This window comes from Macrobrachium nipponense, chromosome 1 (assembly GCF_015104395.2).
Source record: "Macrobrachium nipponense isolate FS-2020 chromosome 1, ASM1510439v2, whole genome shotgun sequence".
Taxonomy (NCBI): Eukaryota; Metazoa; Arthropoda; class Malacostraca; order Decapoda; family Palaemonidae; genus Macrobrachium; species Macrobrachium nipponense.
The window spans coordinates 163,027,617-163,053,742 of record NC_087200.1 but is presented as its reverse complement, the minus strand read 5'-3'; the positions used below and the strand labels follow the sequence as shown (position 1 = coordinate 163,053,742).

The following is a 26,126-nucleotide window of genomic DNA, read 5'->3' as shown; positions in this document are numbered from 1 at the left end:
AGCGACTTTGTCGGGCGCCTATGTCTGTGTTTTGAGAGAACGCTTTTTGCATTGAGGTAAATAGTAAAAGTCCAAAACGCCGTCTGTGTATTTTTTTCACAGTAACAAAAATCTGAAATGCAAATAAAAATTTACTTCCAAGAACACAAAAATAAAGATAAGAGTCCCATATTAAGAATTTATACATAACTTACTATAATTAAAAACACTTTGAATAGCAAATGTAAGTACATAAGTAACATAAGCCTGTAATCCCAGAGAAAAATATTCTAGAATACTATTGACATAGTTAAATAGAAAAATATCAAATCATTTAAGTGTAATTTACGAATATATGATTGCAAGACGTCATTACAAGAATATTTAAAAGTATATATTAATCCATTATCGGTAGTGATAAAAAAAAAGCAGTCCTTGCATGTCCAATGCTGATTATAGGGGGTACCATTTAAATTTATTATGGTAGGAAGAAATCTATAATAAATAAAACTTACAGTATTCTGTAGATTTTAAAATATAGGTAAATAGGAAAATTGTAATAAGCGATGCTTGTATATTCGTTAATGTTCAACTCATAGTAACAAATTATTTTAACATTAACAAATTAGTTTTAACTTTTTCTATCAACTTGTGTTTCAGATGAAATGTATACTATATTTGTAGTTTATGCATTGGTAACTTACTGATAAGGGTTAAAAATTTATGAATGAGTTGTTGTTTTCATATATTTCCTTTGGGTAGTACCCTCTCTCTCTCTCTCTCTCTCTCTCTCTCTCTCTCTCTCTCTCTCTCTCTCTCTCGTTATATGCATGTAACCATTTCATTACTCAAGACGAAGTGAAGTTTGGAAAGTCAAAACGCTGGAAGAACAAAAGTCAATAAAAATGACAATGGTAAGGAAACGACACAAGAGCCATTATTAGCCAACGCTAATATTCCTTCCCTTTGTTGGCTTCTCTGTTTTTACGATCCCTAATTGGCGATATGGCTCGCAGATCTAAGGTGGTAGTACCAGAAGCAAGCACCTTAACCACTTCCCCACACACTGGAGGAAGAGGTGATGGAGGGAAGAGGACATTTTTGGGGTTGGGGGCCGGGGGCATTATTTAATCACACACACACACACACAAAGCTTTCCCAGTTCATGAATTATAGCTGTTTCCTTTCTGTCTGTTTTTCGGACCAAGAGCCAACTAGAACTCATTGACGTATGCCACTTTCTCATCATATTGCTTATCGTCATCCAATTTGTGATCGGGATGAAATACAAGTACAAATCGATAAGTGTATCTGATATAATTGTTAATGCTTCAAATCTGATTTCACCTCTTCGGTCGGTTATTGTTACTATAATATATGCGTGTCATGACAGAATTTTGCTTCTTGGCCTCCAGTTTCAAAGTGTTGGATCGAACATCCTTGTTGGCCTCCATTTTCAAAATGTTGGATCCTGTTGTTATTGCTTTTATCAAGCACGGGTATTTGCTCTTATATAGCATATTGCGCTTTATGTAGCGGTACAATATCTGAAGGTGGAGGAAGAGACGGGGGAGGAAACGTATTGGAGGCCAAGGGGTTGCTAACCCTTGAGTGCTCTACAGGCAATGCATTGTTTCCACCTTCTGCTCTGAGGCTCAGAACCAACGCCGCCTTTCTCGGCTGAGACGCCCCGCTATTTCCTGCCGTATGACACTCATGCATTGAGGCTCTCTCTCTCTCTCTCTCTCTCTCTCTCTCTCTCTCGGCTCTCTCTCCTCCTCTCCTCTCTCTCTCTCTCTCTCTCTCTCTCTCTCCCCTTCAAATCAAAGTGACGTGAGGTATCCGAAAAGCTTTTATCACCAAGAAAGAACAATAAACGGGATTAGTGGGAAAAAAAGTGCTATTGATATTGGGTTGTGTCATATGTTACACCGAATAACTTGATCACGAAATATATAAAACGTGATGCTATGTATAAATAAAGGTAATGGCACGGTGGAAAATGAAAAGACGAGAAATGCCGAGATCTTTCGGTCTACACGACCCTTTACTTGAGGCACAACTGTGTGTGTGTGTGTGTGTGTATATATATATATATATATATATATATATATATATATATATATATATATATATATATATATAGCTTTTTCATTTTTTTCCTTCGTGGCAAAAAACCTTTATATATATATATATATATACTATATATATATATATATATATATATATATATATGTATATGTATATACACGAGTGTTATGATAAGTTATCAAAATCTCTTTTTATTTTATTTGCAAAGTTTGCGTAGACAGATACAAATACTTAATTTCATTTAAAGAGGTGCTCGTGCTGTTTGATGATGAATCCAAGTTATGAACGTTTGATAACCATTACAGGTTAAATAAGGAATCACCTTCATCGATGTAAGGAAGAATTCCTTCTCTCAGCTGTTTCTTGCCATGTCTTTCATCATTTCGTTTCCTTCTCTTCTTCCCCTATATTTTCTTCTTCCTCCTTATCATTAACTCTCTCCCACTCCGCCTTTGTCCTCCTCAATCCTCCTCCTCCTCCTCCTCCTCCTACCTCCTCCTCCTCTCCTCCTCGCCTCCTCCTACTCATTCCTCACGTGCCTCCTCTCTCTCCTCCTTCCTCCTCTCTCCTCTGCTGTGAGAAGTGTCCTTTAGTCGCGAGGGGCCGAAGGTGGCTACTTGAGCTAGTCGTGTCAATTATTACACCTTTCCACTTATTACTTATTAGAGGGAAACTCGAGAAGGGACGGAATATGATGGTCTCGTTGCAAGCAAGGAATCCGGGAGACTGATGAGGCATCTATATATGCTGCTTACGTTGGTTTTTATTATTATTGTTATTAATATAATAATAATAATTATTATTATTATTATTATTATTATTATTATTATTATTATTATTATTATTATTATTATATTATTATTATTATTCCTTATTACCTTAGTAAGTGTGTTCATAGTAAAGTTCACTTCTCAGCGTTCGCGTACTTATGATTAGCATATGTTTAGAAGTGTTAATATATATATATATATATATATATATATATGTGTGTGTGTGTGTGTGTGTGTGTGTATGTGTGTGTGTGTGTGTGTGTGTGTGTGTGTGTGTGTGTGTATAAATAAGTATGTCTTCGAATTATGGTTAATCATTGCCGTGTGTAATAGCCTGTCTTTAGTGAAAGAAAATTACAAAGAGAATGGAATTCTTGTTCGCTTTAATTACCTTTGGCCAAATAATAACTGATTATTGAAGGCTAATGATCACCTAAGTTACATTACATTAAGGCTGATGACGTTTATGCCGTATCGTTATTAAAGTCATTATTTTTGTTTGCACGTGAAAGATGTTTTTAGGTGAAAGTGATTGGCACTTTTCCAGTTACTATTACACGTGCGTTGTATGTCTTGTGTTTCTTTGATAAAATATTTTGTAACACACGTTTATCGAAATGTTTTGGGCCAGTTGTTCACGCGTGCGTATCTGTTGGTCTGTATACGATAGCTGTCTCGGAGTATTGATGTTAATGAAGAAGTAGAGATGAAGTGTTGAGAGAGAGAGAGAGAGAAAGAGAAGTCTGTGTTGGGGAAAGCTCGAGTGTCCTGTTGGATAAAGGGCGATGAGTGTTTTGTGGAGAGAGGAGAGAGAGAGAGAGAGAGAGAGAGAGAGAGAGGAATACAGGTGGGTGGTCATCTTGTGAAGTGATTGGGTGGGTGGCCCACCAGAGTGGATATGAGAAAGGGTTAGGTTTTTTTTTTATCTGAATTTGAAAATATGAAAGAAGGAATTTTCATCTGTAGTGCATTTTTTAATTTTCATACCGTGACTTTCCTTATTTGTGGGTAATTTACATTTCATTTCTGCCAGAAATTGAGATGAAGAAGACGTTGTCAATTCAGACCAGAGCTTGGACCTGAATACCTGACACCTCACTACTGATCTCTTATAAATTGCTACCGGATTTAGCTCAGCCATTTTTCGAACATCTCCAATCATTTAAAGTTATCCTTGCAGGCAACACAAAGTTTAAAGGTCGGTCGGTCTCAGTGAAGGGGTGACCTTTATTTTTTTTAATTTTTTTTTACTTTTTCGTTCATAACAAATTAAAATTCCTTTATCTGAAGTAAGGAAAACGTGCATGTTTGTTGATCCTTGAAAAAACAATCTTAATACCTCACCTATGTTGTGTAGACGGTGTAATTTGTTTTAATGTCTCCACATGATCATGGTTTATTCAGGTATTTTGTTCGTTATTTGCTGATGTTTTTGTTCGGGCATTTTGTCTAGATTTATAAAATCACTTTTTGACCATTTGAGACATGCGGTACAGAATGGTGTTCGTATAAATTTTTCGGAAGCAAACGTTTCCTCGTTAGGATAAATGTAAAAATAATTTTTATGAGGCAGTAAAAATATTCACCAGAAAAAAAACTAGTCTCCATTTTGGAAATGTTATGCTTACACGCGCGCCCTTCTCTGCTGTTGCCTGCGTGGACGACAGACATACAGATAAATAAACCGATAAGGGATTTAGACAGTCAGCGATGTTTACCTTTCGACAAAAATGACCTCTGCTCGTCCGTGGAGAATTCAAGACCCTGAATTTGACTTGACAATAGGCTGTTAAGCTGGCATATCGTCGCTCACAGATTCTGACTTTTTCCCCGAGAAATTTCTTGCGGTATATTTATCCGATCCTTTACAAAATATGTAACCTTGACTATTATTTTTCTCTCTCGCGCGGACACCCAAGGAAAGAACGGAGAGTAATGTTGTTCCTTGGGGTGTAATGGTTATGGAATTTAAGAGTATTCTAATTTTCATGAAGTTTGCCGCATGGATTTCTCAAACTTGGTTCGTGTGAAATGCTTTGCGACTTATCCATCTTATCCATAGAAATGCAGCGATTGAAAAAATATCATTTCATTGCTTGATGTAACTGCAATAGTTGCATCAGACAATGAAAAAGGTCGCTGACAGCGGCGTTTGCAAAGCCCATTGAGAAAATTTGTGTTCATTCCGTGTTTTTTATGTATATATATATTTTAATGTATCCTATGTTTTTTGTTTACATGCAAAGCGTTATTCGGTTAAGTGGCTTAGTCATTTCTAGTTTTATATTCTATAGAGTTATACTCTATAGTACAGTTTCTACTTATTGTTTATAAATAATTATCTGTGAAGGTGCAAGGTCACGCTTCTTCATAACCTGAAGTTGAATATTGTTTCACGGATATGTAGCTATTTATTTCTTAAAGTTTTATTAAAGTACTGAAATATATATATATATATATATATATATATATATATGTATATATATATATATATATATATATATGTATATATATTATATAAACACACACACACATATATGTATGTATGTATGTATATATATATATATATATTATATATATATATATATATATATATATATATTTATAATGTGTGTGTTTCATTTGTTTAAGGCATTTGTAAAGAAAAGTATCCATGTTCAAAGGTTATACAATATATATATATATATATATATATATATATATATATATATGTGTGTGTGTGTGTGTGTGTGTGTGTGTGTGTGTGTGTGTGTGTAGACTTTGGAGTGGAGGATTCTAGTGTTGAAAAAACCTTCAAACTAAAGAATTCTGTAATCGATGAATTGCTCACCACCGCATTTTCTTCCCTGCTGCTGTGCATTCACTTTTCAAGTAGTGTAGGTGTCAAAGTGGATTTGGGTGTGCTTTGATATCGTTATATCCCTATATCGTACCTCATTATGTTTCATTATTCCTGCACGACCAGCCTTGGATTTTTTCTGTAATGGAATTGTTATGCTGACTGACGGAAATTACTCAGAAGTAATGGAAAGGTCGACCATAATGGGCCCTAATGGTGAGACAGAAATATTGTGGGTAGGTGGGAAGTTCTTGGGCTGGAATAGCTTTAAAATTTTTGAAGGTTTGCTCTCTCTCTCTCTCTCTCTCTCTCTCTCTCTCTCTCTCTCTCTCTCTCTCTCTCTCTCTCTCTCAAGGAAAAGAATTCAAGCTACGCGACGTCTATTGTTTAACTTTTCCTTCTACCATTTTTATTTTTTTATTTATTTATTTTTTTATATTTCAAGAGGGTTCTTATTCCGTACTTTAGTAATTGAATATTAATTAGCGTAATATATCAAGAAAAATACGAAATAATTTTCGATGTTTGCCTCAGAGATCGAATTTAATTTTTAATTTTACTGCTAAAAAGAGGTGAAGGACGAAGGTTTTTTTCCTTTGCAATTAGATGTAATTGAAGGATAACGTCTACGCCGAATCTTTCTCTGTCTCTCTCCTTCCACCCCCTGTGTTCTGTCTCTCCCCCAACTCCCTCCAGTTTCTTTTCCACGCCGTTAATGAGTTTTTTTTTTTTAAGGGGAGCCGCCCTTAGAGCATCTCCTGGTCTAGGTTAATTGGTTTTAATGGACCCGCTTATCTGATGGGGCGCTGTAGTGTTGATGAATGCCGTAGGTCGTGTCCCTGCACTCTCGGTTATCTTTCATAATGACTGATTGATTGATCAGGCGGTGCAAAAGCCCTCGCAGACTCGAACCTCTAAGCATTGGTAGGTTTTTGCTCCCTCTGTCACTTAGAAATGAGGCGTAAGGGGTGGAATACCCCAGCGGAATACCGCCAGGAATAGGCAGGCTTCAAGGGGCGGCCTCCGCAGGCCGCCTCTGCCGTCGCCAGAGGGAGAAGGTGCTGGTGGGTCTCTCTTGGTCGGGCGGTTGGAAGTATAAGGAGAGTCCAGGACGTTTAATTGACACCTGATCTTCATTAAGAATGAGGCCCCATTACTCGACTCCTTGGAATTCCATTAAGAAAATTCCTACAGTCAATGAGACTGCTTTCCCTCTCTCTCCAAATTCTTCTTCTTCAATCCGCAGTTTTAATTTTAAGCTCCTGAGATCAAACTCTCACGTGGACATAAGAGATGAGGTTAAGCTTTCTGCTCTATAAATTGTAATTAAGCTAAATGTTCAACATCACAGAGTATTGAAAATAGTATTTTAACTGTACGCTTTATTTTAATCGCTAAATGATATCTTTTATAGTTACGTTTAATGCGAGGTATAACTTAATTAAGAATTTAATTTCATGATTGCTTCCCTCGTTAGTAATGTTAAGGTACTCCTCTTAATTTTCTTTTCGCTCTTTATTGTCGTTTTAAAATGAGCGAAGTTCAGTTTTGAAGGGCCAACTGTGGCCACCGTGTGAGGTATAATTCGCTGGACAGGACGAAAGTGTGTTTTGGGGGGAGTGTTTATGAAGCGAACAGCAAAGGTTGTGTTTTGATTTAAACGTCCATCGAGTTCCTCTACTTGGTTATGTTAGTAAGAGGACTTATCCCTCTAACATGGAGCTCTAAGGAACCTTAACGTCTGTCTAGCTGGAGGAAAGCCTCGGAATTTGTCGTCTGAGTGGTGTCTAGCCAATAATAAACTTACACCAATAGGTACCAAGGATGGAAAGGTTTGTGAGGTGCAAGGGAAAGCGGTACTTCCTGCAGTCATTTATGTATATCTATTCATATATTATGGTAGCTGTAGGCATTCGAAGGTTTAATAGTGTACGTCGTTGTCACCAGTTTGACGTTTCTACGGAAAGTAGATCTGGAACGTCTACCACTTTCTGTACTGGTAAACTTATAAATAACTGATGTATAAATATTATGTAAGTTATCTTACTGCTCAGGGTAATAAAACTATAATAATAAATCAGTTCTTGCCGAAAGTGAGTTAAAACACGGCTCATGCCACCTTGTTATTCCTGTTGAGTGGGAAGCTGCCTGGCTTATTCTCCCAACTGATAGAGCCCATGCATAACAGGATTGATACATACAGGGCGACGGGCATACATTACCCGAGACACATACAAGCAAAACGCTAACGCCACGACATTCCCTTTAGAGTGAAAGAGGGTCATCCCTCCCTGCCATCGTTTAACTTGTAACCCGGGGAACTGACGCTCGTGCTTCACAGTCTGATCCGGTCCATTGTTTTGTAACTCAACGTAATCGACGATTGGTTGTTCGGACATACAAAGAATCTTATACAACTCTGTCAGAAACCTCCAACAATAGAGAAAGAGAGGTTCGTTTTGCTTTGATTTCTGTTGCTCCTGATGATTCAGACTTACATTGCTCGGTTGTCCGTAAGTGCTGTTGACTTTTCGCTTTTCATTTTCTGTCAAAGAAAACTATTGAGGTGGCTATCTATTTGTCCGTCTGCACTTTTTCTGTCCGCCCTCAGATCTTAAAAACTATTGAGGGCTGAGGGCTGCAAATTTGTATGTTGATCATCCACCCTCCAGTCTTGAAGCATACCAAATTGCAACCATATAGCCTCAGTACTTTAGTTTATTGAAGGTTAAACCAGGTGCCAACAACTTAGGTCACCACCGGACCGCGGCAGAATTTCAGGGGTCGCGGGAGTTTCATGGGCCTGTGGCTGAGAGTTTCATACAGCATTTTACGCCGTACAGAAAACTGGATTGTGCCACACATTTTGTTTTTTAATCTTGGAGTGTTAGTATGGTTCACCTTTTATAGAAGTGAACGCTGCAGTTTGTTGTTAAAGGCGGCAGGTTAGGTCTTCGGGAGAGGATTGCGGGGAAAAGTGTTCTAGAAGTAGTAGTGTTAGGGCCCGAAAAGTTACTGCAGCGAACACCAAGACGCGTTTTACCCATCCTCAAGCGAATTTCATGATGCGGACTTCGCCTTGAAACTACTGCAGCATGTCTAACAGGTTATCGTCATAGCCCTATTTATGTATGAAACCAATTTGACCATTAATTGAGGGGCCGCCGATGAAGGGAGTTTGAGATGGGGTCTGGGTTTGACTGGCGCCTGAAGCTGTGCTCGACATGATGTACGCCGTTGGGATCTCTAGGAAGATTAATTTCACCGAGGATAGGTTTCCCTCCGCGTGGGTGGGGAAGCCAAAGACCAAGACAACTTCGTCGGTAGGTAGGCTGGAAACTTGGATAACACCCCCCCCCCCCCCTTCCGTTCCAGCCTCTCCCTGTCTTGCATCGCCCGGTTAGGGAGGTCTGGTCTTGATTACCTCGTGGTCTCCTTGGTAATTAAAGTACTTCTTCTCCCCTTTAATTTCACCCTAATTGTCACTGAGAAACACTGAGGACTGACCGTTTGTGACAGGCATGAATTCAGTCAGACTGTTGCTCTTCGTCGATGTATCCCTTCACCTCCCCTGATCACTACCCTCCCTCATCCTGCTTCCCTCCCCTCCCCTCCCCTCCCCTGCCTTCACCGTCACGGGAGGTTGACCTCTCGGCCGTCATGGTCAGACCCCAGTCTTATTTTTCTGCCAGCCTGAAAGAAGACCCCTGAATACATACATATCTGTATTTAAGTTTGATGCGTTACTGGAAAAAAAAAGAGGATTTCTATCATGTAACATTTGTGCAGTGTCATTTTGACTGTCCGAGCCCCTTATTTTTGGAACAGACCAAAGCTGGTGATATACAACCAATCAGCACCGTGATGATTAGGATGGCAAGGAGATAATCAGGAGGTCGTTGATGACCAACAATTATCGCAGTAGGAGGACTCTCTCTCTCTCTCTCTCTCTCTCTCTCTCTCTCTCTCTCTCTCTCTCTCTCATGGGTTATAGTGACAACCGCACACCTTCATCCTCCCCCATTGTACCACCAACCACCCATTCAAAAATCCCCATTTTGCGAAACCTTTCACACATGTGACCAATTGGCTGTGTGGTCACCTTAATGAGGTTTCATTTGAAAACTTTTTCCTTTTCAAATCGTTAACTCTTGAAATTTGGTTGAAACTATTTCTCGTAATGTGGAGAATCTTAGTTTGTAACAAAAAAAAAAAAAAAAAAAAAAAAAAAAAAAAACTTGTAACGGGTTTTTATTGTAAGTTTATATCAGTTTCCTTCTATCTTTCTATATTTTCTATTTTGTAGATCAAGCTTTACAGTGAATGCTATTTATTTCTTTAGTACTGTGATATGGACAGAGGAGGTCTATGAGAATCTTTTTCTAGACTTTTTCTTTTTAGTTTTATTTGTTCCTTGGGGATTGTTTGTATTTATTGAGCATTTCAGAACACATTAGTGCTTACCTAACTCGACCTGATACGCCTTGTGGTAACCTTTCAGAAGACAAGGTGTCGAGAGGATCTAACGCTTTCCCCACCCCCTACTTGTTTACCCGTACTTGACACTTATTATTGACACTCCTGACCTGTCAGACCTTTCCAAGAGGAGCGACCTAATATTGGCCGCCTTGGCATTTTCGTCTGAATTGGCATATCTTGAAAACCACGTGCATGTTTCGCATCGTAAGAAGCTTCAGAGAATTCCTTTGTTTGCCCAAGTGCGAGATGGTTTTCTTTTCTCTTTCTCGAGTGGTTTCCTGCCTTCTCTTTTCTGTTTTCTTTCCAATTAAGCGTGTATACGGGTCTTCAACATGGGAGGTACACCTAAGGGACTTTTTGTCGTAAAGGTCCAAGAGTCAACCTTAATTAGGGTTGAGGAGGATCGCCCCTGGATAAGAATGATGCACCGGAGAGCCTTTTCGTGTCTCTTAGATATTGTAAAGAGATTTGTTTTAATAAGGGTTTACACAAGTTTTAAATAAGGAGAGCCTGTTTTTGTCCATACCTGTTCGTTCAGGCGGTTTGCTTTTGCTGTATCTTTCTCGATTACTACTACCAGAAATCTTGATTTTTACTTCATTTATGTGATTGTTTCATTGATTTCTGTTGTAATTGATGCTGCTGTATTTGGAAACAATTTTGAAATCAATGTTGACGTGGTCTTTACACGGGCAAGAACTTCGACGACAGCAGTACCGATACTGCTACTTGCAAAACAAGTCTAGACCGTTCGAGTTTCCCTTACGCGCGCAATGTTGTCAAAGTTTTGTCTAGCCCTTTCTACCAACATTTGAGAAGACCTTTTAGAGAAACGATATAACGCCCGTTTATTAGCACACAGTAGTGGGTGGAAGGCCCTCAAGTTTAGACTGTCTTGCTCCTTTTGCAACCTATTGTAAACGGCGGATGCCCGATGCAAACTTTGCTTTTACATTCTTCATTTTTCGTAAGTTTTCGTCTACTGTACTTGGGTCTTCATATCTTGCCATTTGGTGCCAGATATTCAAGTGTGTGCGTTACCTTATTTTCTATTGTCAAACCTTATAATTTTATCGCAAACAAAAAGATGAAATACGAGAATAGTGGGACAATGAACATTTGTCAATCTGAGGTGTGTAATGTAATAATGCTGTGAATTCCAGTCATCTTCAAGATGATTTTGCATATCGGCGGATTACTGTGAACGGAAATACTTTCAAAAGGATTTTACCAAAACATGAACTGCCCTTAATTTTCTATTATATATATATATATATATATATATATCTATATATATATATATATATATATATATATATATATTATTTCTTGTTGTATTTCATTCTTTTGTTTACAGCCTTTACGGTCTCATGATTTCCATTGTATAATGACCCATTAATTCAGTTCTTGGTATCTTATGGCACCCCTGGCCTTTAATGTCTCACGGGTGGGGGAAGGGGCCTAATGGCTAACCGCCTGATTGACTTAGGTGCAGCTATACCGTTGTTGTCCAATAGTGGGTTTGGCATTGAATAATTGACTCGAGAAAGGGCCTTGATATGGTCCATTAGCTCATTGAAGCGGTGTAGTGTTCAGGTAAGTTCGCCTGTGTTCTCGCGTGGGAAGCCGGTTATTAGAGGGATTCGTGATTTTGGTAGTTTGGGGCCTGGTTTGGCCTCGATGTTTGTGATTACATTCAAGAGTATGAATATGTTAGGGTGGTTAGATGTTGAATCACGTACTTAAGGGATCATCTCTCTCTCTCTCTCTCTCTCTCTCTCTCTCTCTCAGACACACACACACACACACACACCTGGTGTTTACCTGATCGTCGCCTTCATCCGTTCCAAGGCCGAGTAAGTCATCTGAAAAGATCGCCCATTATTCAGGGGTTCATCAGATGCTCATCATCATCATCATCATCATCATCATCATTATTGCCGAGTAGCTCAATAACTCCCAGACATTATCTATTTTGATGAATTGCCGTATGGTTGATGTCATCAACGAAGAGTCTTGTATCATTACTAATAATAATGCATGTTATCAACTCGATGCCCCCTTTCAGAACCTCGCGACAGACATCGATGGTAATGACTTGGATGATAATAGTGTCTTAGGGGGATTGATAAGGTGTTATTCGAGAATTACAGAAGCCATGTGAAGGCCGTGATGTGATTCCGTTACTTCCCAAGGATTGTCACCATGCCATCGAGACAGCGTAAATGTTTAATGACAATGCCGAGTACTGTCATCCATCAGAAGAGGTGTGTGGTTTGAAGGGGTGTTGGGGGGGAGGGGTAGGTTGTTGTTGGTTGGAGGTTGTGCGTGTGTTTGGGATGTACTTTAGAGCTAAAAGAGGAGAGGGCTGTAGGAAGGGGTTAGAATCTTTTGAGGTCAAAAGGAAAGCGAAAAGTTTTCAAACTCACGGAAGGAGTGACTTTCAATGATCTGTGCGTTGACGCAGTGACTGCGAAAGTCGATTGCATAGTTGAGTATACAGTGCAAACGTCACAACACCCCCCCCCCCCTTCCCCCCGTGAGTAACAGAAATTTCTGCTGCGAGACCAAACAGGAAGCCTGAGTAAAGTTGAGTATATCTTTATAGTTTTACCAGACAACTGGGCTAATTAACAGCTCTCCTAGGGCTGGCCCGAAGGATTAGATATGTTTTACGTGGCTAGGAACCAATTGGTCACCTAGCAACGAGACCTACAGCTTATTGTGGGATCCGAACCACATTATATCGAGAATGAATTTCTATCCCTAGAAATACATTCCTCTGATTTCACGTCGGCCCCGCCGAGAATCGAACTTCGGACCACCGGATTGGAAGCCGAGAGCGAAAACGTCCAACGAGGAACTAGGAAGCGTGAGGGGCGGGGGCGTAAGAAGGGAGTGAGGGAGGAGAAGGGAGGAAAGAGGTCAGGCTTGAGCCGCCGCGTTACACAGTCTTCTAAGAGTCGTTTACTCCTCCCCGCAAATATGCACTTGTTTGAAAAAGTGCATTGTTTAGGTTCAGACAATTGTGCATGTTGGTGTGGTGCGTTCATTGTCTCCCTCATTTTTCTTCTTCCCTTCATTAGACATTAGACACATGCCTCGAGCAGATTAGACCGTCCAGAATTCAGTTGTGGAAGAATGGAGTAACGGTCTCCGATATCGCTTAACCGCGTCTTTAAAATTCAAATGCAGTCACAAAGGAAAAGTCGCCATAGCTCCTATTTGAAGAAGTTAACATACTGTAGAGAGGTAGGTCTACTGAAGCAAAGTGATTCGGCATTATTTCATTTGGACAAGCTCTCAGGAAGTTATTTTCAAGTGGTAACAGTTACCGCCTGGATCGAGGTACAAATTCCGTTCGTTTTAGTGTATGGTAGTATCAAGGTATATTATAGAATAATGGGGCTATATACCTTGGGTAGTATTACCTAAGGTTTGCTTATAGTTGTTGCTTTATTATTTTTTTAATTACTCTGTGTATGTTATATTTCTCATTAAACTAATGAATCGATATAATTTATTATATTTATTATGTTAGTATTCTCTTTAGAATAGATTTAAAGTTTTGTGTATTGGTTCGCCACTGGAAACCTGGTTACTTTTACCCTCTTGTTTTCCCTCGTACTGAAAAGTTTTCTCGATACGGAGATTTTTTTTCCCCATATTGAAATGTTTCCCCTGTTGTAGGGATAGGTTTTCCGTAGTAGTCGCATTGATTTTCTGATACGGTTGGTTTTCCTGCCCCCAGTCAACTGCCCGAAAATCTATTTTTCATTGTCCAGACGGGCAAGCATCCCAACTGACCCTCGGTGAATGTTGTTGTTCTGGTTTATAAATACATACACACTCACACTCACACACACACACACACACACACACACACCACACACACACATATATATATATATATATATATATATATATATATATATATTATATATATATATATATTATATATCATTGTCTTGTACGCCCAAAATGATAAATTTACTTTGCTTAGTCCAAGATGATGGGAATACAGACTAGCATGGTATTCTGGGAAGAATATTTTTTTATTGCCACTACATGCTCTCTCTCTCTCTCTCTCTTCTCTCTCTCTCTCTCTCTCTCTCTCTCTCTCTCTCTCTCTCTCTCTCTGTGGTTAGGTACACTGTCTACCTCTGTATCAAAACCAAACCAAGAGCAGAAGCAAAGCTTCGATAATCCTGTCCGGGCAGATGCGTTTATATATATATAATTCCCTCTTGTTTTAAGTTATTCCCAAGTTAAAGTGAACTCGATATAAAGGAGTATTTGTGCTTTAATAACTGTGAAGTATAAAAGTCAAAAGTCATGTGTATATTGATGACAAGGCAAATTAGTATATATATATATATATATATATATATATATATATATATATATATATATATAAACTAAAAGCTACAAGTGTCGCTTAATATCCAATTCGCTCTTTGTGAATAGCACCGAAGGGGAATTTAGAGTTCATAAATGATTCGGTACCCGGGAGGCTCAAATGGCCGACAGTACGTATCCACAACTTTTAGTCGACGTCGCTAACCATTCGGCTCGCAAGAGATGTAGTATATAGATATGTTCATTTTATCTCTGCCGTAAAAATCCCCACGAGAGCGTATATACCATGTCAAGGTGATGTGATAAAAAGCATTAATTATATATATATATATATATATTATATATAATATATATATATATATATATATATATATATATATATATATATATATATATATATATATATATATATATATATAGTAGTTAGTGTCGTGGCATGTCACTCAGAAGGCGCAGAGCGTTGAAAAATCAGTGGCTCTGTATCCTGACCAGTTACTGCATAATATATATATATATATATATAATATATATATATATATATATATATATATATATATATATATATATATATAATCGTAATGTACATAACATACATAATATTGACCCATAAAAATCTCCCCCTCCCTGCCTTCCCACCTCAAAACTTCACCTTTGCCCCGTGTGTGTGTGTGTGTGTGTGTTCATTACGATTGACCCCGAGAGAGTGACCTCTCCCGGGCTGGAAATACCAGCCAGGTAAAACGTTACTGTTTGGTATTTTTTTCTTTTCTTTTCTTTTAGAGTTGATTGCTCCTGTCAATGCTGGGAAGGGTCGTGAGAGCAAAGAAAGCTTCGTTTGTGTAACGGAAGAGGATTTTTTGTTCTTTTGTTGTACTGGGACTTGGAGGAACTGGGTCGGTGTGCAAGTTCGTATTTTCTCGTTCCATTCATTAATTCATTTAATCTTTTTTTTAATGCTTTTAGTTCCATCTCTCTCATTCGTGTTCTGTTTTTTCCTTCTTAAAAGGAAATTGACCCTACATGTCATTCGTGGTAGCCCTTCGGGTTCTTTCACTCCATATGTATATATTTATATATATATATATAATTTCTGGTGTCCTTTAATTAGTTAGCATTCCAGATGGGAAGCCAGGTGAGAGAGAGAGAGAGAGAGAGAGAGAGAGAGAGAGAGAGAGAGATCCGTTGCTTACAGGTAGAGGGGTATAAAGACATCCGTTGCTTGCAGAGACAGATGGAAAGGAAAAAAATCCATTGCTTAGAGGGAGAGGGGAAAAAAGACACGTGCTTAGAGAAGGAAAGGGGAAAAAAAGACATCCGTTGCTTAGAGTTACAAGGAATTACAAGGATTAGGATGTCTCAAAGACTTGTTAGCCCTTCAGAGGAGACATCGTGCGCTCACTTATCTCCAGGAGCAAGGTTTTCTGTTTATTCAATGCCCTAATGATTCTGTCATGCTTTCTTTTAAATTCTTCCACACTGTTGCTGTTTACAACTTCTGGTGGCAGTTTATTCCACGTGTCTCATACCTTGTATGTAAAGAAGTTCCCACAATGGGATGTGTTGTATCTCTTCAGTTCTAGTTTCTATCCATTATTTCTTGTCTGGTTCTCAATTAACATAAATAGGTTACTGTCTACTTTTGTTATGCTTTTCAGTATTTTAAATGTTTCTATTAGTTGTTCTCGCAATTGCCGTGTTTCTAAGCCATACATGTTCAGGCTCTCTAGTCGTCTTCGGTAACCAATTTGCCTCATGGATGGAATTAACTTTGTGGCTCTTGCTTGTACCTCTTCTAATTTATTTATGTCTTAGTGTTCGTGACAAAAACTGTACTGCATTTTCAAGATGATGTCCAACTATCGATGTGTAGAGCTGCAGCACCGTTTCCTTATTTCTGTATTTGAACTGCCTCTTTATGTATCTCAAGATATCTGTTGCTTAGAGAGGGAGAGGGGGAAAAAGACATCACTTGCTTATATATTGAGAGAGGGAGAGAAAAAAAAGACATCAGTTGCTTAGAGAGAGAGAGAGAAAAAAAAAACATCAGTTGCTTAGGAAGAGCGGGAAAAAAGATATCTGTTGCTTAGAGAGAGAAAAAAAAAGACATCCTTTTCTTAGAGGGAGAGGGAAAAAGACATTTGTTGCTTAGTGGGAGAGGGAAAAAAGACATCCGTTGCTTAGAGGAGAGGGAAAAGACATCTGTTACTTAGAGATTAGAGAAAGAAGGAGAGGGAAAAATAACATTCGTTGCTTAGAGGGAGAGGAAAAAGACATCCATTGCTTAGAGAGAGAGGGAGGAGGGAGAAAAGACATCCAATGCTAAGAGGGAGAAAGAAAAAGAAGACATCCGTTATTTAGAGAGAGAGGGAGAGGACAAAAAAAAAGACATCCGTTACTTAGATTGAGAGGGAGAAGGAAAAAGACATCCGTTGCTTAGAGAGAGAGAGGCAGAGGGGAAAAGACATCCGTTACTTAGAGGGAGAGGGGAAAAGACATCCGTTACTTAGAGGGAGAGGGGAAAAGACATCCGTTTCTTAGAGGGAGAGGGGAAAAGACATCCGTTACTTAGAGGGAGAGGGGAAAAGACATCCGTTACTTAGAGAGAGGGGAAAAAAAGACATCCGTTACTTAGAGAGAAAAAGAGAGTGAGGGAAAAAGACATCGTTGCTGAGAGAGAGAGAGAGAGAGAGAGAGAGAGAGGGAAAATATGACATCGTTGCTGAGAGAGAGAGAAAGAGAAAGGTGGTTACCTAATCTTCGAAAAAAATTTTCACATTAGCTTCATTAACCTATGTTAGCCCCTTTGTATACATGCTTCATTAGCGTTAAAGAACTTCCGTGGGTACTGTGGAAGAAAGAAAGAAAGAAGCATCGCAATTGCTTTTAAAGTGCAAAGGAAAGGTTCGATGCAAGAAATAATTAAGAAAGGCGCTTATTCACCGCGTTTCATTTACCCAACTATAAAATACCAAAGTATACAATGCAGTTCGGTTACTCGTACATTGCAAACTTTTAGTTGTCCGAGATTTGGTATTTTGATGTCTGATGGAAATCCCCGTGACATCGTTCTTTCTATTTAATGAGAGGTCTTTCGCAAAGACATCTTCTGTCGTCTTTCAGGCAACAACGCCTGCTCATCTATCTGTGGTTGCTCTCCAATATCGCCGCGTGCTATTTGCATCGAACGCGATTTCTCTCAAAGGTAAAGCCATTTCACGGAGTCGTTTTACCTTTCGACGGTCTTTTCACACAAGAGAGAACTGTTGCGAACCGCTTCTCTCTCGCACATCCCCGGTTTATCACTTACAATCACCCCCCTTGAACTCATTCACAGCAGTGGTCGCTCTTCCCTTGCATTCTGGCCCTGGCTGGTAGGCGGCAAATGCGTTGCATATGTATGTGTGTGCGTTTGTGTCTGTGTTTATGTGAAGACTCTTCCGTTTTATGCGTTAACAATTGGTTCACTCCGGAGGACCGCGTTTTTATGGGAGCTGAAGTTCATAAAGCAATACTCCCCAGGCCTTAAGTACAAATTGCATCATTTATCAATTCATTTTTTTTTTCCTTCGAAACGCGAGAGGGCTTCCTTCCCGACGCGCGGGACGCTATTGAATGAAAGCAGTGTTCCACCTCTTTTAAGGTAAGTGCCGGTGTTGGCCGTGGAGTCCCTGGCTGGAGCTTTTGGGAAGCCAGTTTGCCCCGCATGCACGCTTTGATATCGTCTGTATATCTTCCGTTAGAGGTAACTGATAGCCGGCGAATCCGACGTCCCCCGCCGGGCAGAGGGGCATTTCCATCGCTTCTCATGCCCAGAGATGCTGCTGCTGCTGCTGCTGCTGTTGATATGCTGATACTGGTACCCTCCTTACCCTGCGGTTGCCCCGCTCCCAAATCGCTCCTCACAAGAGTATGTGGGCAGAGAGAGAGAGAACGAGAAAGAAAAAGTGGAGAAAAATGGGAGATAGCCATTTGATTGACCGACGCTGTTGGGGGTCCACAGCGGGGGTTGAGAGGTACTCCACGGAAGGCGTTCAATGTGTCAGAATGCTTTGCTTCTTTAGCGGGTGATGAGAATAATGATGGCAAGGATGATGATAGTGATGACGAGAAGGAACTTTTAGCATTGCTGCCGTTGCTCTGGCTTATGTGTCGCTACAGCAGCAGTTGCAGCAACAGCAACATCAGCAACGTTTTGAGAAAGATGTCCTCAATCAGTTGATCACCATACCTTAGTGTCAGCATGGTGCTTATAGTGTGGGGACGGCTTTAGTTTGGCATAACATCAATCGGTGTTACGTGTTCTTGTACAGACTCTCTCTCTCTCTCTCTCTCTCTCTCTCTCTCTCTCTCTCTCTCTCTTCTCTCCCGTGGCCATTTAGGTTGCGATTCTCCTTGCAGTCGTAGTTGTGCACCAGTTTTCTTGCGATATTTCGGGAGCCGATGGCAATGGTCACACCTCTGAATTAAAACTATTGTTTTAAACGTGCTGTCAGCTTATATGCCCATTTGTTTGTTAGTGATTGGAGATCACGATTTATGGGTGGCGCCCCCCCCCCCCCCTCTCTCTCTCTCTCTCTCTCTCTCTCTCTCTTCTCTCTCTCTCAAACAGTTCAGGCATATTTATAAAAAATATAATAAACGGCATTAATATTGATATTAAATATGGAAATACATAGAAGAATACGTACAATTATGAATGGTGTCAGATAATAGCAACATAATAGTAGTATGTTGGCAAGGATGCGTGTTTGAGAGAGAGAGAGAGAGAGAGAGGTTGGCTCCATTAGCATAACAATGGTGGAGCTGCGTGTGGAGATGCTGATGCGAGGGCAATAAATTATCTGGGTTTATTCTCAGATCCCCTCTCTTCTTGCTTGTCAATCACTGACTGGCTCGACCATTCGCCCTTCCTTGCTACAAGCACTAAATAGCGCTCGATGATGTCCTCAAAAAACCGACATGTACCCAGCTCATGATTATTGCGTTTGATATAAAAATCTCTCTCTCTCTCTCTCTCTCTCTCTCTCTCTCTCTCTCTCTCTCTCTCTCTCTGATAGCAAATACCATTAAGAATGTCCTTTCAACATCCCTTGAAATTCGAGCTTCTTTCTCACGAGCATCGTAATCTACGAGAAATTTAATTGACAAAGTCTGCAGATATTCATGTTTTCTATGGGTATATTCTATTGCATTTATGCTCGACAGTCACAGTTAATGAAAGCGCATTCCCGTGTTTGCACATTTTTTGTTTCATTGTTAAGAGCAGCCGTTTTTCTTGGCTTGACATGACTTGAAGTTTCCTCTCTTTAGACCTTTGAAGTTGAAGTTTCCTCTCTTTAGACCTTGGAAGTTGAAGTTTCCTCTCTTTAGACCTTGGAAGTTATAGTTTCCTCTCTTTAGACCTTGGAAGTTAAAGTTTCCTCTCTTTAGACCTTGGAAGTTGAAGTTTCCTCTCTTTAGACCTTGGAAGTTGAAGTTTCCTCTCTTTAGACCTTGCAAGTTGAAGTTTCCTCTCTTTAGACTTTGCAAGTTGAAGTTTCCTCTTTTTAGACCTTTCAAGTTGAAGTTTCCTCTCTTTAGACTTTGGAAATTGAAGTTTCCGCTCTTTAGACCTTGGTTGCGTTTTCATTCGAATTCGTTTCCTCGCGTTCACTTCGTTTTCTGTTTTACCACCATAATCATACAAACACGTTTAAATTTTCTTGTTTATATTTGACGCTGATAGTGAGGAGTCGAAGAAAATCTGGCGAGATCAGAAGAATTTACTCGGCACCTTCCGCGTGTCTGAATTGCTTAGTGGACTCTTCTGTCTCAGTTTTGTTTATATTCTGCGGCGAAGTTCTTCAACAGATGAGAATTATCTTTTATTCACTTTTTTTTTAGTTCACTTAATTATCTTTGATTATACTATATCATTAGTAGCAAATCTGTAAAATTTACATTTTTTAAAATAATTGTAGTGAGAAATGTTAATGAAATTGGATACTATACTTATGTTTAAGTAAATGACCATATTATATAATATATATACGCGTCGAAATAATTGTAAAACGTCTCTCTCGCTCTCTCTCTCTCTCTCTCTCTCTCTCTCTCTCTCTCTCTCTCTCTCTCTCAAACGAATGCCACCTGCTCTTATCGCTTTGGCGTATGAGATTAACTTATTGTATGCATTAAAGTGGTTGTTTCAAAGGATTCTACATTACCGCCGTAGCTGGCATGGTCACGTTCTGTTGAGAGAGAGAGAGAGAGAGAGAGAGAGAGAGCCATTAACTTCGAATTCCATTGGCATGCCTTGTTAAGTGCCTGTCTTAAAACAATATTGATTACCGAGTTAATTTTACCCTCCATTGTGGCCACGGATGTACCGTGTTCAATTTGTACCTATTCGTTTTTCCCTTGGCCATACATTGATATTTAACTTCTTTCATTTGGGTTTCATCATATGGAATATGAATGGCAATGAACGATAACCGTCGTCATTATTTGCCCATGATACATTATTACTCATGCATTTCGATACCCATTCCCAGCTAACACGTCTTTTGCTACGTCCTCCTTCCTTTCCAGTGGGGTTCATTCATTCCTTCACCTTCCCACTACCTCTCCCTACAGGCCTACGCACCCCCTCCCCAGTCGACCCTTTCTACTGGCAGTAGCAGCGGTGCCTCATCGCTTCCAGAGTCAGTCTAATTCAGAAGCGTCTTTGATTTTCGATATTCCGGTCTTGGGTTGAAATTGAGTCTGGCCTGTAGGTGGGATTGGCTGGCGTTGCTGTGTTGACACTGGTTGGCTTTGAAGGACTCGTTGAGAGAGAGAGAGAGTTATGGAGTAGGAAGCGGAGGAAGTCAGGAGAGAGCGAGATCCTTTTGATGTTGCGGGCAATCTGTGGTTATCCCTTAGGATGCCGGGGGTAGCTGACCAAGTCAAGCTTCAGGGTAATTGAGCTAATGGTTGTGACCCCCTTCCCCTCCTTTCCGCTCCCCCCTTTGTCGTCCTCCTCCTCCTATCTTCTTAGATTGCTACCAATTCAGCTGTTGTTGGAAAGGAGAGGGGGGGTCGGCTCCCTATCTACATTCTGACCTGTTTCCCATTTATATCGTTTTTGTATGCGTAATAATCTCTCTCTCTCTCTCTCTCTCTCTCTCTCTCTCTCTCTCTCTCTCTCTCTCTCTCTACTGATTTTGTTCGTATTAACTAGAAATTTAATTTAGCGGTAATATTTAACATTGTCATAGTGCATCACTCGCAATACGTTATATAATATATATATATATATATATATATATATATATATATAATATATATATATATATATTATATATCTTATTTTATATATACATACATGCATACATATTATATTCGTGCATCATTTGCACACATTCTCACAACTTTATATATGTATCTATGTCCGTCCATATATGTTAATTTTTTTTTCGCATGGGGGAAAGAATTATTATTCCTGGTATATATATCTATATAGTCATATTTTACTTCTGCTCCAAAATTATTATTGATTGTAACCTTAACGTCTTGAAATTATTCTTTTTCTTGGTCATTTCAAATAATTTCATATGTCATGCAGTAGATGGATTTTTAAAATATTTTTTTATTATTTTATTTTTTTAAGATCTGTTTTTCTTTATATTCATTTTGTCAATCCAATATCATATTTCATTCGGTGTACATTCTACACCGAAAATTTCATGTTCATTCAGTATTAAGAATCCTGTTCCATTTTAAGACCAAATATTTCTCAAATTTTCAATAAAATAGTTCATCTATATATATGGACAAATCTAGTTGTTTGGTTCACTACCAGATTACCCTTAGTTTAGCATAATGCGGCAATAATGTTGAAGTTTCATTATTTCATCTTGATTGTTGTCTGTCTGTTCGCAAGGTGGTTCACTGATTTTTTTGGAAGTGGAATCGATTGTCCAAGACCGTTCATATTTCCTAATTTTTTGGTTAGAAATCCTAAAATCAATACAAGTTCCACTGATATTTGAACATTATGATTAACTGAACTTCAAAAATGCCTGGTTGGGTTGACTGGTGTCTTAATAAATGAGCTTGTAAACCATTTGACCATGTTTAACCACATTCTGACTTCTATTTCTTTTTTTCTTTCTTGCAGCCGAGAGCTACCGCACTGCGTACGCCTGTGAAGGGACGATTTTGTCCATAGAGTGTGAACCTGGTCAGGTGATCAACGTCATCAGGGCGAATTATGGGCGTTTCTCCATTACCATCTGCAACGCCCACGGGAACACCGAGTGGTCGGTCAATTGCCAAAGTCCGAGAACCCACAGAGTCCTCGCTGAAAAGTAAGATACTGGTTCGGAATTCTACTTATATATATATTAGTTAAGAACATAAGTAGCGCCTGGTACTCGATATGTAAGAAGATAACACCTTTTTCATTTGAGTTTTACTTATTGACATTCTTGATAAGCAGATTATAATTTGAATATTTAAAAATTTTGAATATTTAAAAATTAAAATGGTGTTACTTATGAATATAAAACTGTTAAGTTTGTTGCATAGGTAAGGAAGTATATTAGAAACTCTTACTTGAATTGCTTATAGTATGAGGTTTTTATGAACTAGAATAGCTCACGGTGTACTGCACACACACACACATACGTTTATACCACTGGAGTGTTCTCACTTGATATGTATTTGGTTATTTGCTGTTGTCAAAAAAGTTGAGCTTTTTCTCAATGTTGATTAGGGATTTGACATTAAAAAGGCGCTATTATTGCGTAACTTTGAAGGTCAATTTCTTTATTGTTTTGCTTGTTTGTAGGCAACACAGCGATTGTAGAAATGATCATCATGGTGCTGTATGAGGAAAATTCAAAGAAAATATATTTGAAATTCTTTTCTTTTCTCTTCAAGTTGTGCTTGCTTACCGAAATACAGTAGATTTCTAATGTCCAAAAGGTAGGACTATTTGCCTTTAGTGTTTTTATACAGAGGCAGAAAGAGAGGAAAAGAGGGGGGGGGGAGCTTGATAGTTTCTTTACACACATGCATTACACCAATGGGGCTATTGGCGCAGAGAGGGAATTCTGTTCTTGTATTTGTAACAACGGGCTATACATCTATGCATGGAAATGTACCTGTACGCATTCAAAGCACAAAGGAACGATCGTGACTGTGGATATACATGTATGGGAAGTAACATACGAATACATACCTATACATATATGAGAAGTAGCACTCCAGAGCTTACAAACACATATACAGGAATGGTTATAGGTATTGGCTCGAAAGTAAGAATGTGTGGCTTTGGGGGGAGGGGTTGGGGTGGGGGTGAGTAGAATAGAAGTCGTATCAGGTGGTTCTGGGTCCTTGTTATGTGTCTCTTGGGTGTCCTCATTGAATTTAACCACCTCAGCTCAAACCTGCCCCATCACTTGAATTGCTTTCGCTTTTTCTTGTCGAGCCTCTAGATAGCATTCGAGTGAGGGGCTCTGCTTGCACGAAGGCAAAATTACGTCCTTTTAGGGTTGGGGAAGGGTGACCAGAAAGAGGGAATATATTGATGGATCAAGGGAGTCTTTAGCGGTAGTAGGCGAGTCCAGTAAGGCCTCTCTCTCTCTCTCGGCAATCTCATCTCTTTTTCTCTCTCAACGGCCTCTCACTCTCTTCTCTCGTCGTCTCTCTCTCTCTCTCTCTCTCTCTCTCTCTGCAAGTAGCCTTAATGAGATTTCCCTCTCAGCAACATCATCGGCATCATCGTCATCCTCTTCTGTCATTCATGGTGTCACCTTTGTTTGTATGTTCGTTTGTTTGTATGTTGTCAAGATCGCCATTAAAAATTTGTGTTTGTGATTTAGGTATAGAATTGAACTGAATATAGAACTTACGCTAAATACCAAGCACTGAGACCGCCGAGGTCTATTCAGCGCTGAAACGGAAATTAGTAAACGTTTTAAAGGTTTAAATGGAGGAAAACCTGGTAGGTCACTATGCATTTGTTATCAGGAGAGGGTGGAAATTAAGATTGAAGAGATAGACTATGAAAGGAGGTACAGTAAAAAAAAGAAGGGGTTCGAAGACATGCTGCAAAGATTCTTAAGTAATGCCTACAGTGCACCACATGAGGTGTACTGACGGCGCTACCCTCCTACTGGGGTGGTTTAAGTATAGATTACGTTTTCTTACTTGTGTTACCAGGTATGGAAGTTAGTTGTTTTAGCAAGTTTCGTAAGAAATTATAGTTTGGTATTTATTCCATGATGTTATTAAACATTTGTATTACCTGTAAACTTCGACTTTTTTCTTAGTAGGTTTTGTTTCAGTTTAGCAATAGTTTTCGAGGCGTTTCTGATTAAGTTTGCTGTTCCTTTTGTCTGTCTGTATCTGCCAAGATTATTTCAAATCCTTCATCGTCAGATTAGTTATTTTGTCCAGCTATTTTCACGTGATCTTTACAAGTATACACATGCATGCATGCATGCATACAAGTCACTCCATACTCTATTGCCTTTTTTCTCCATTAGTTGATTATTTAGGAAATTGAAATTTAAATAACAAAATTACTCATACTGACAGTGTGTGCAGTACACTTTTCATATATTTTAAGGAAAGGCATTTATTTAGTGATATTAATGTGTGTGTGTGTGTGTGTGTGTGTGTTGTGTGTGTGTGTGGGGGGGGGGGGTGTTGTCATGTAACGAACATGACGTTTTTATATCCACAAATGTAAAGCCACACATATCCCTTAATATTTAATTTACTGTCACTTTGGGAATAAATTAAACCTAAGGAGAATTAGAAGTAATATGACTTGAGCCTTTGGTAAAGTGACAGGCGGTCGACTTGACCCTAGTGGCATAATATTTGTGTGTATATGAGTATGTATGTGTATATTATATTATACATATATATTATATATATGGATATGTTTATATATAATATATACATATACATATGTATGTAAATGCGTTCATTTTAAAGTTAAATTACTTTTTATTTACCTTGAAGTTACTTATATTTGTAAAATTTGATTAGATATTAGAAATTATAGTTGTTACTGTTGAGAAATCATAGTTATTTTTGTTATTGACATTTGCTAGTCCTTTTTTATTTTCCATAGGTGCTATAAACTATTTAATTGTTGTTAATTTCTATAGTTATTATTATTATTATTATTATTATTATTATTATTATTATTATTCTTTAGAATGCATTGTTTCTATTGTACGAGTTCTAATCATTTGACATGTTGAATGAGTCCACACACCGTGCTTTAGGAGTAAACATGAGTTATATAGTGTGTATTAAATGGTCATATGTGTGGATATGGTAACAGATGCAGCGGAGAGGCCAACTGTAACATGGCAGTCAACAGCGAACTCTTCGGGGATCCATGTCCACGCACCCACAAGTACATAGAGGTCCACTACACCTGCAGGACAGGTAACAAGAAAGGACCTCCAGGAGGGGGTCATGAAAATGCCCGTAATCAGCTCCCTTTATTATATGCAGCTGGTTATGCCTTACTTAATTGTGTATATTAATAGGTCTACTAACACAACTCACGGTGGTGGTGTGGTGACGGTTTTCTTCTTTAGCTATAATGTAGTAAGCTTTGTTTA

At 38.9% G+C, this 26,126-nt stretch overlaps 1 protein-coding gene across 1 annotated transcript in view; it reads left to right on the top strand.

Moving 5' to 3' along the window:
* The window catches only part of LOC135219800 (latrophilin Cirl-like), a 208,951-nt gene that overhangs the window by 166,830 nt on the left and 15,995 nt on the right, over positions 1-26,126 (top strand). Inside the window, 2 exon segments of the mRNA XM_064256875.1 lie at positions 22,655-22,844; positions 25,841-25,947. Coding sequence (XP_064112945.1) covers positions 22,655-22,844; positions 25,841-25,947 — 297 coding nt within the window.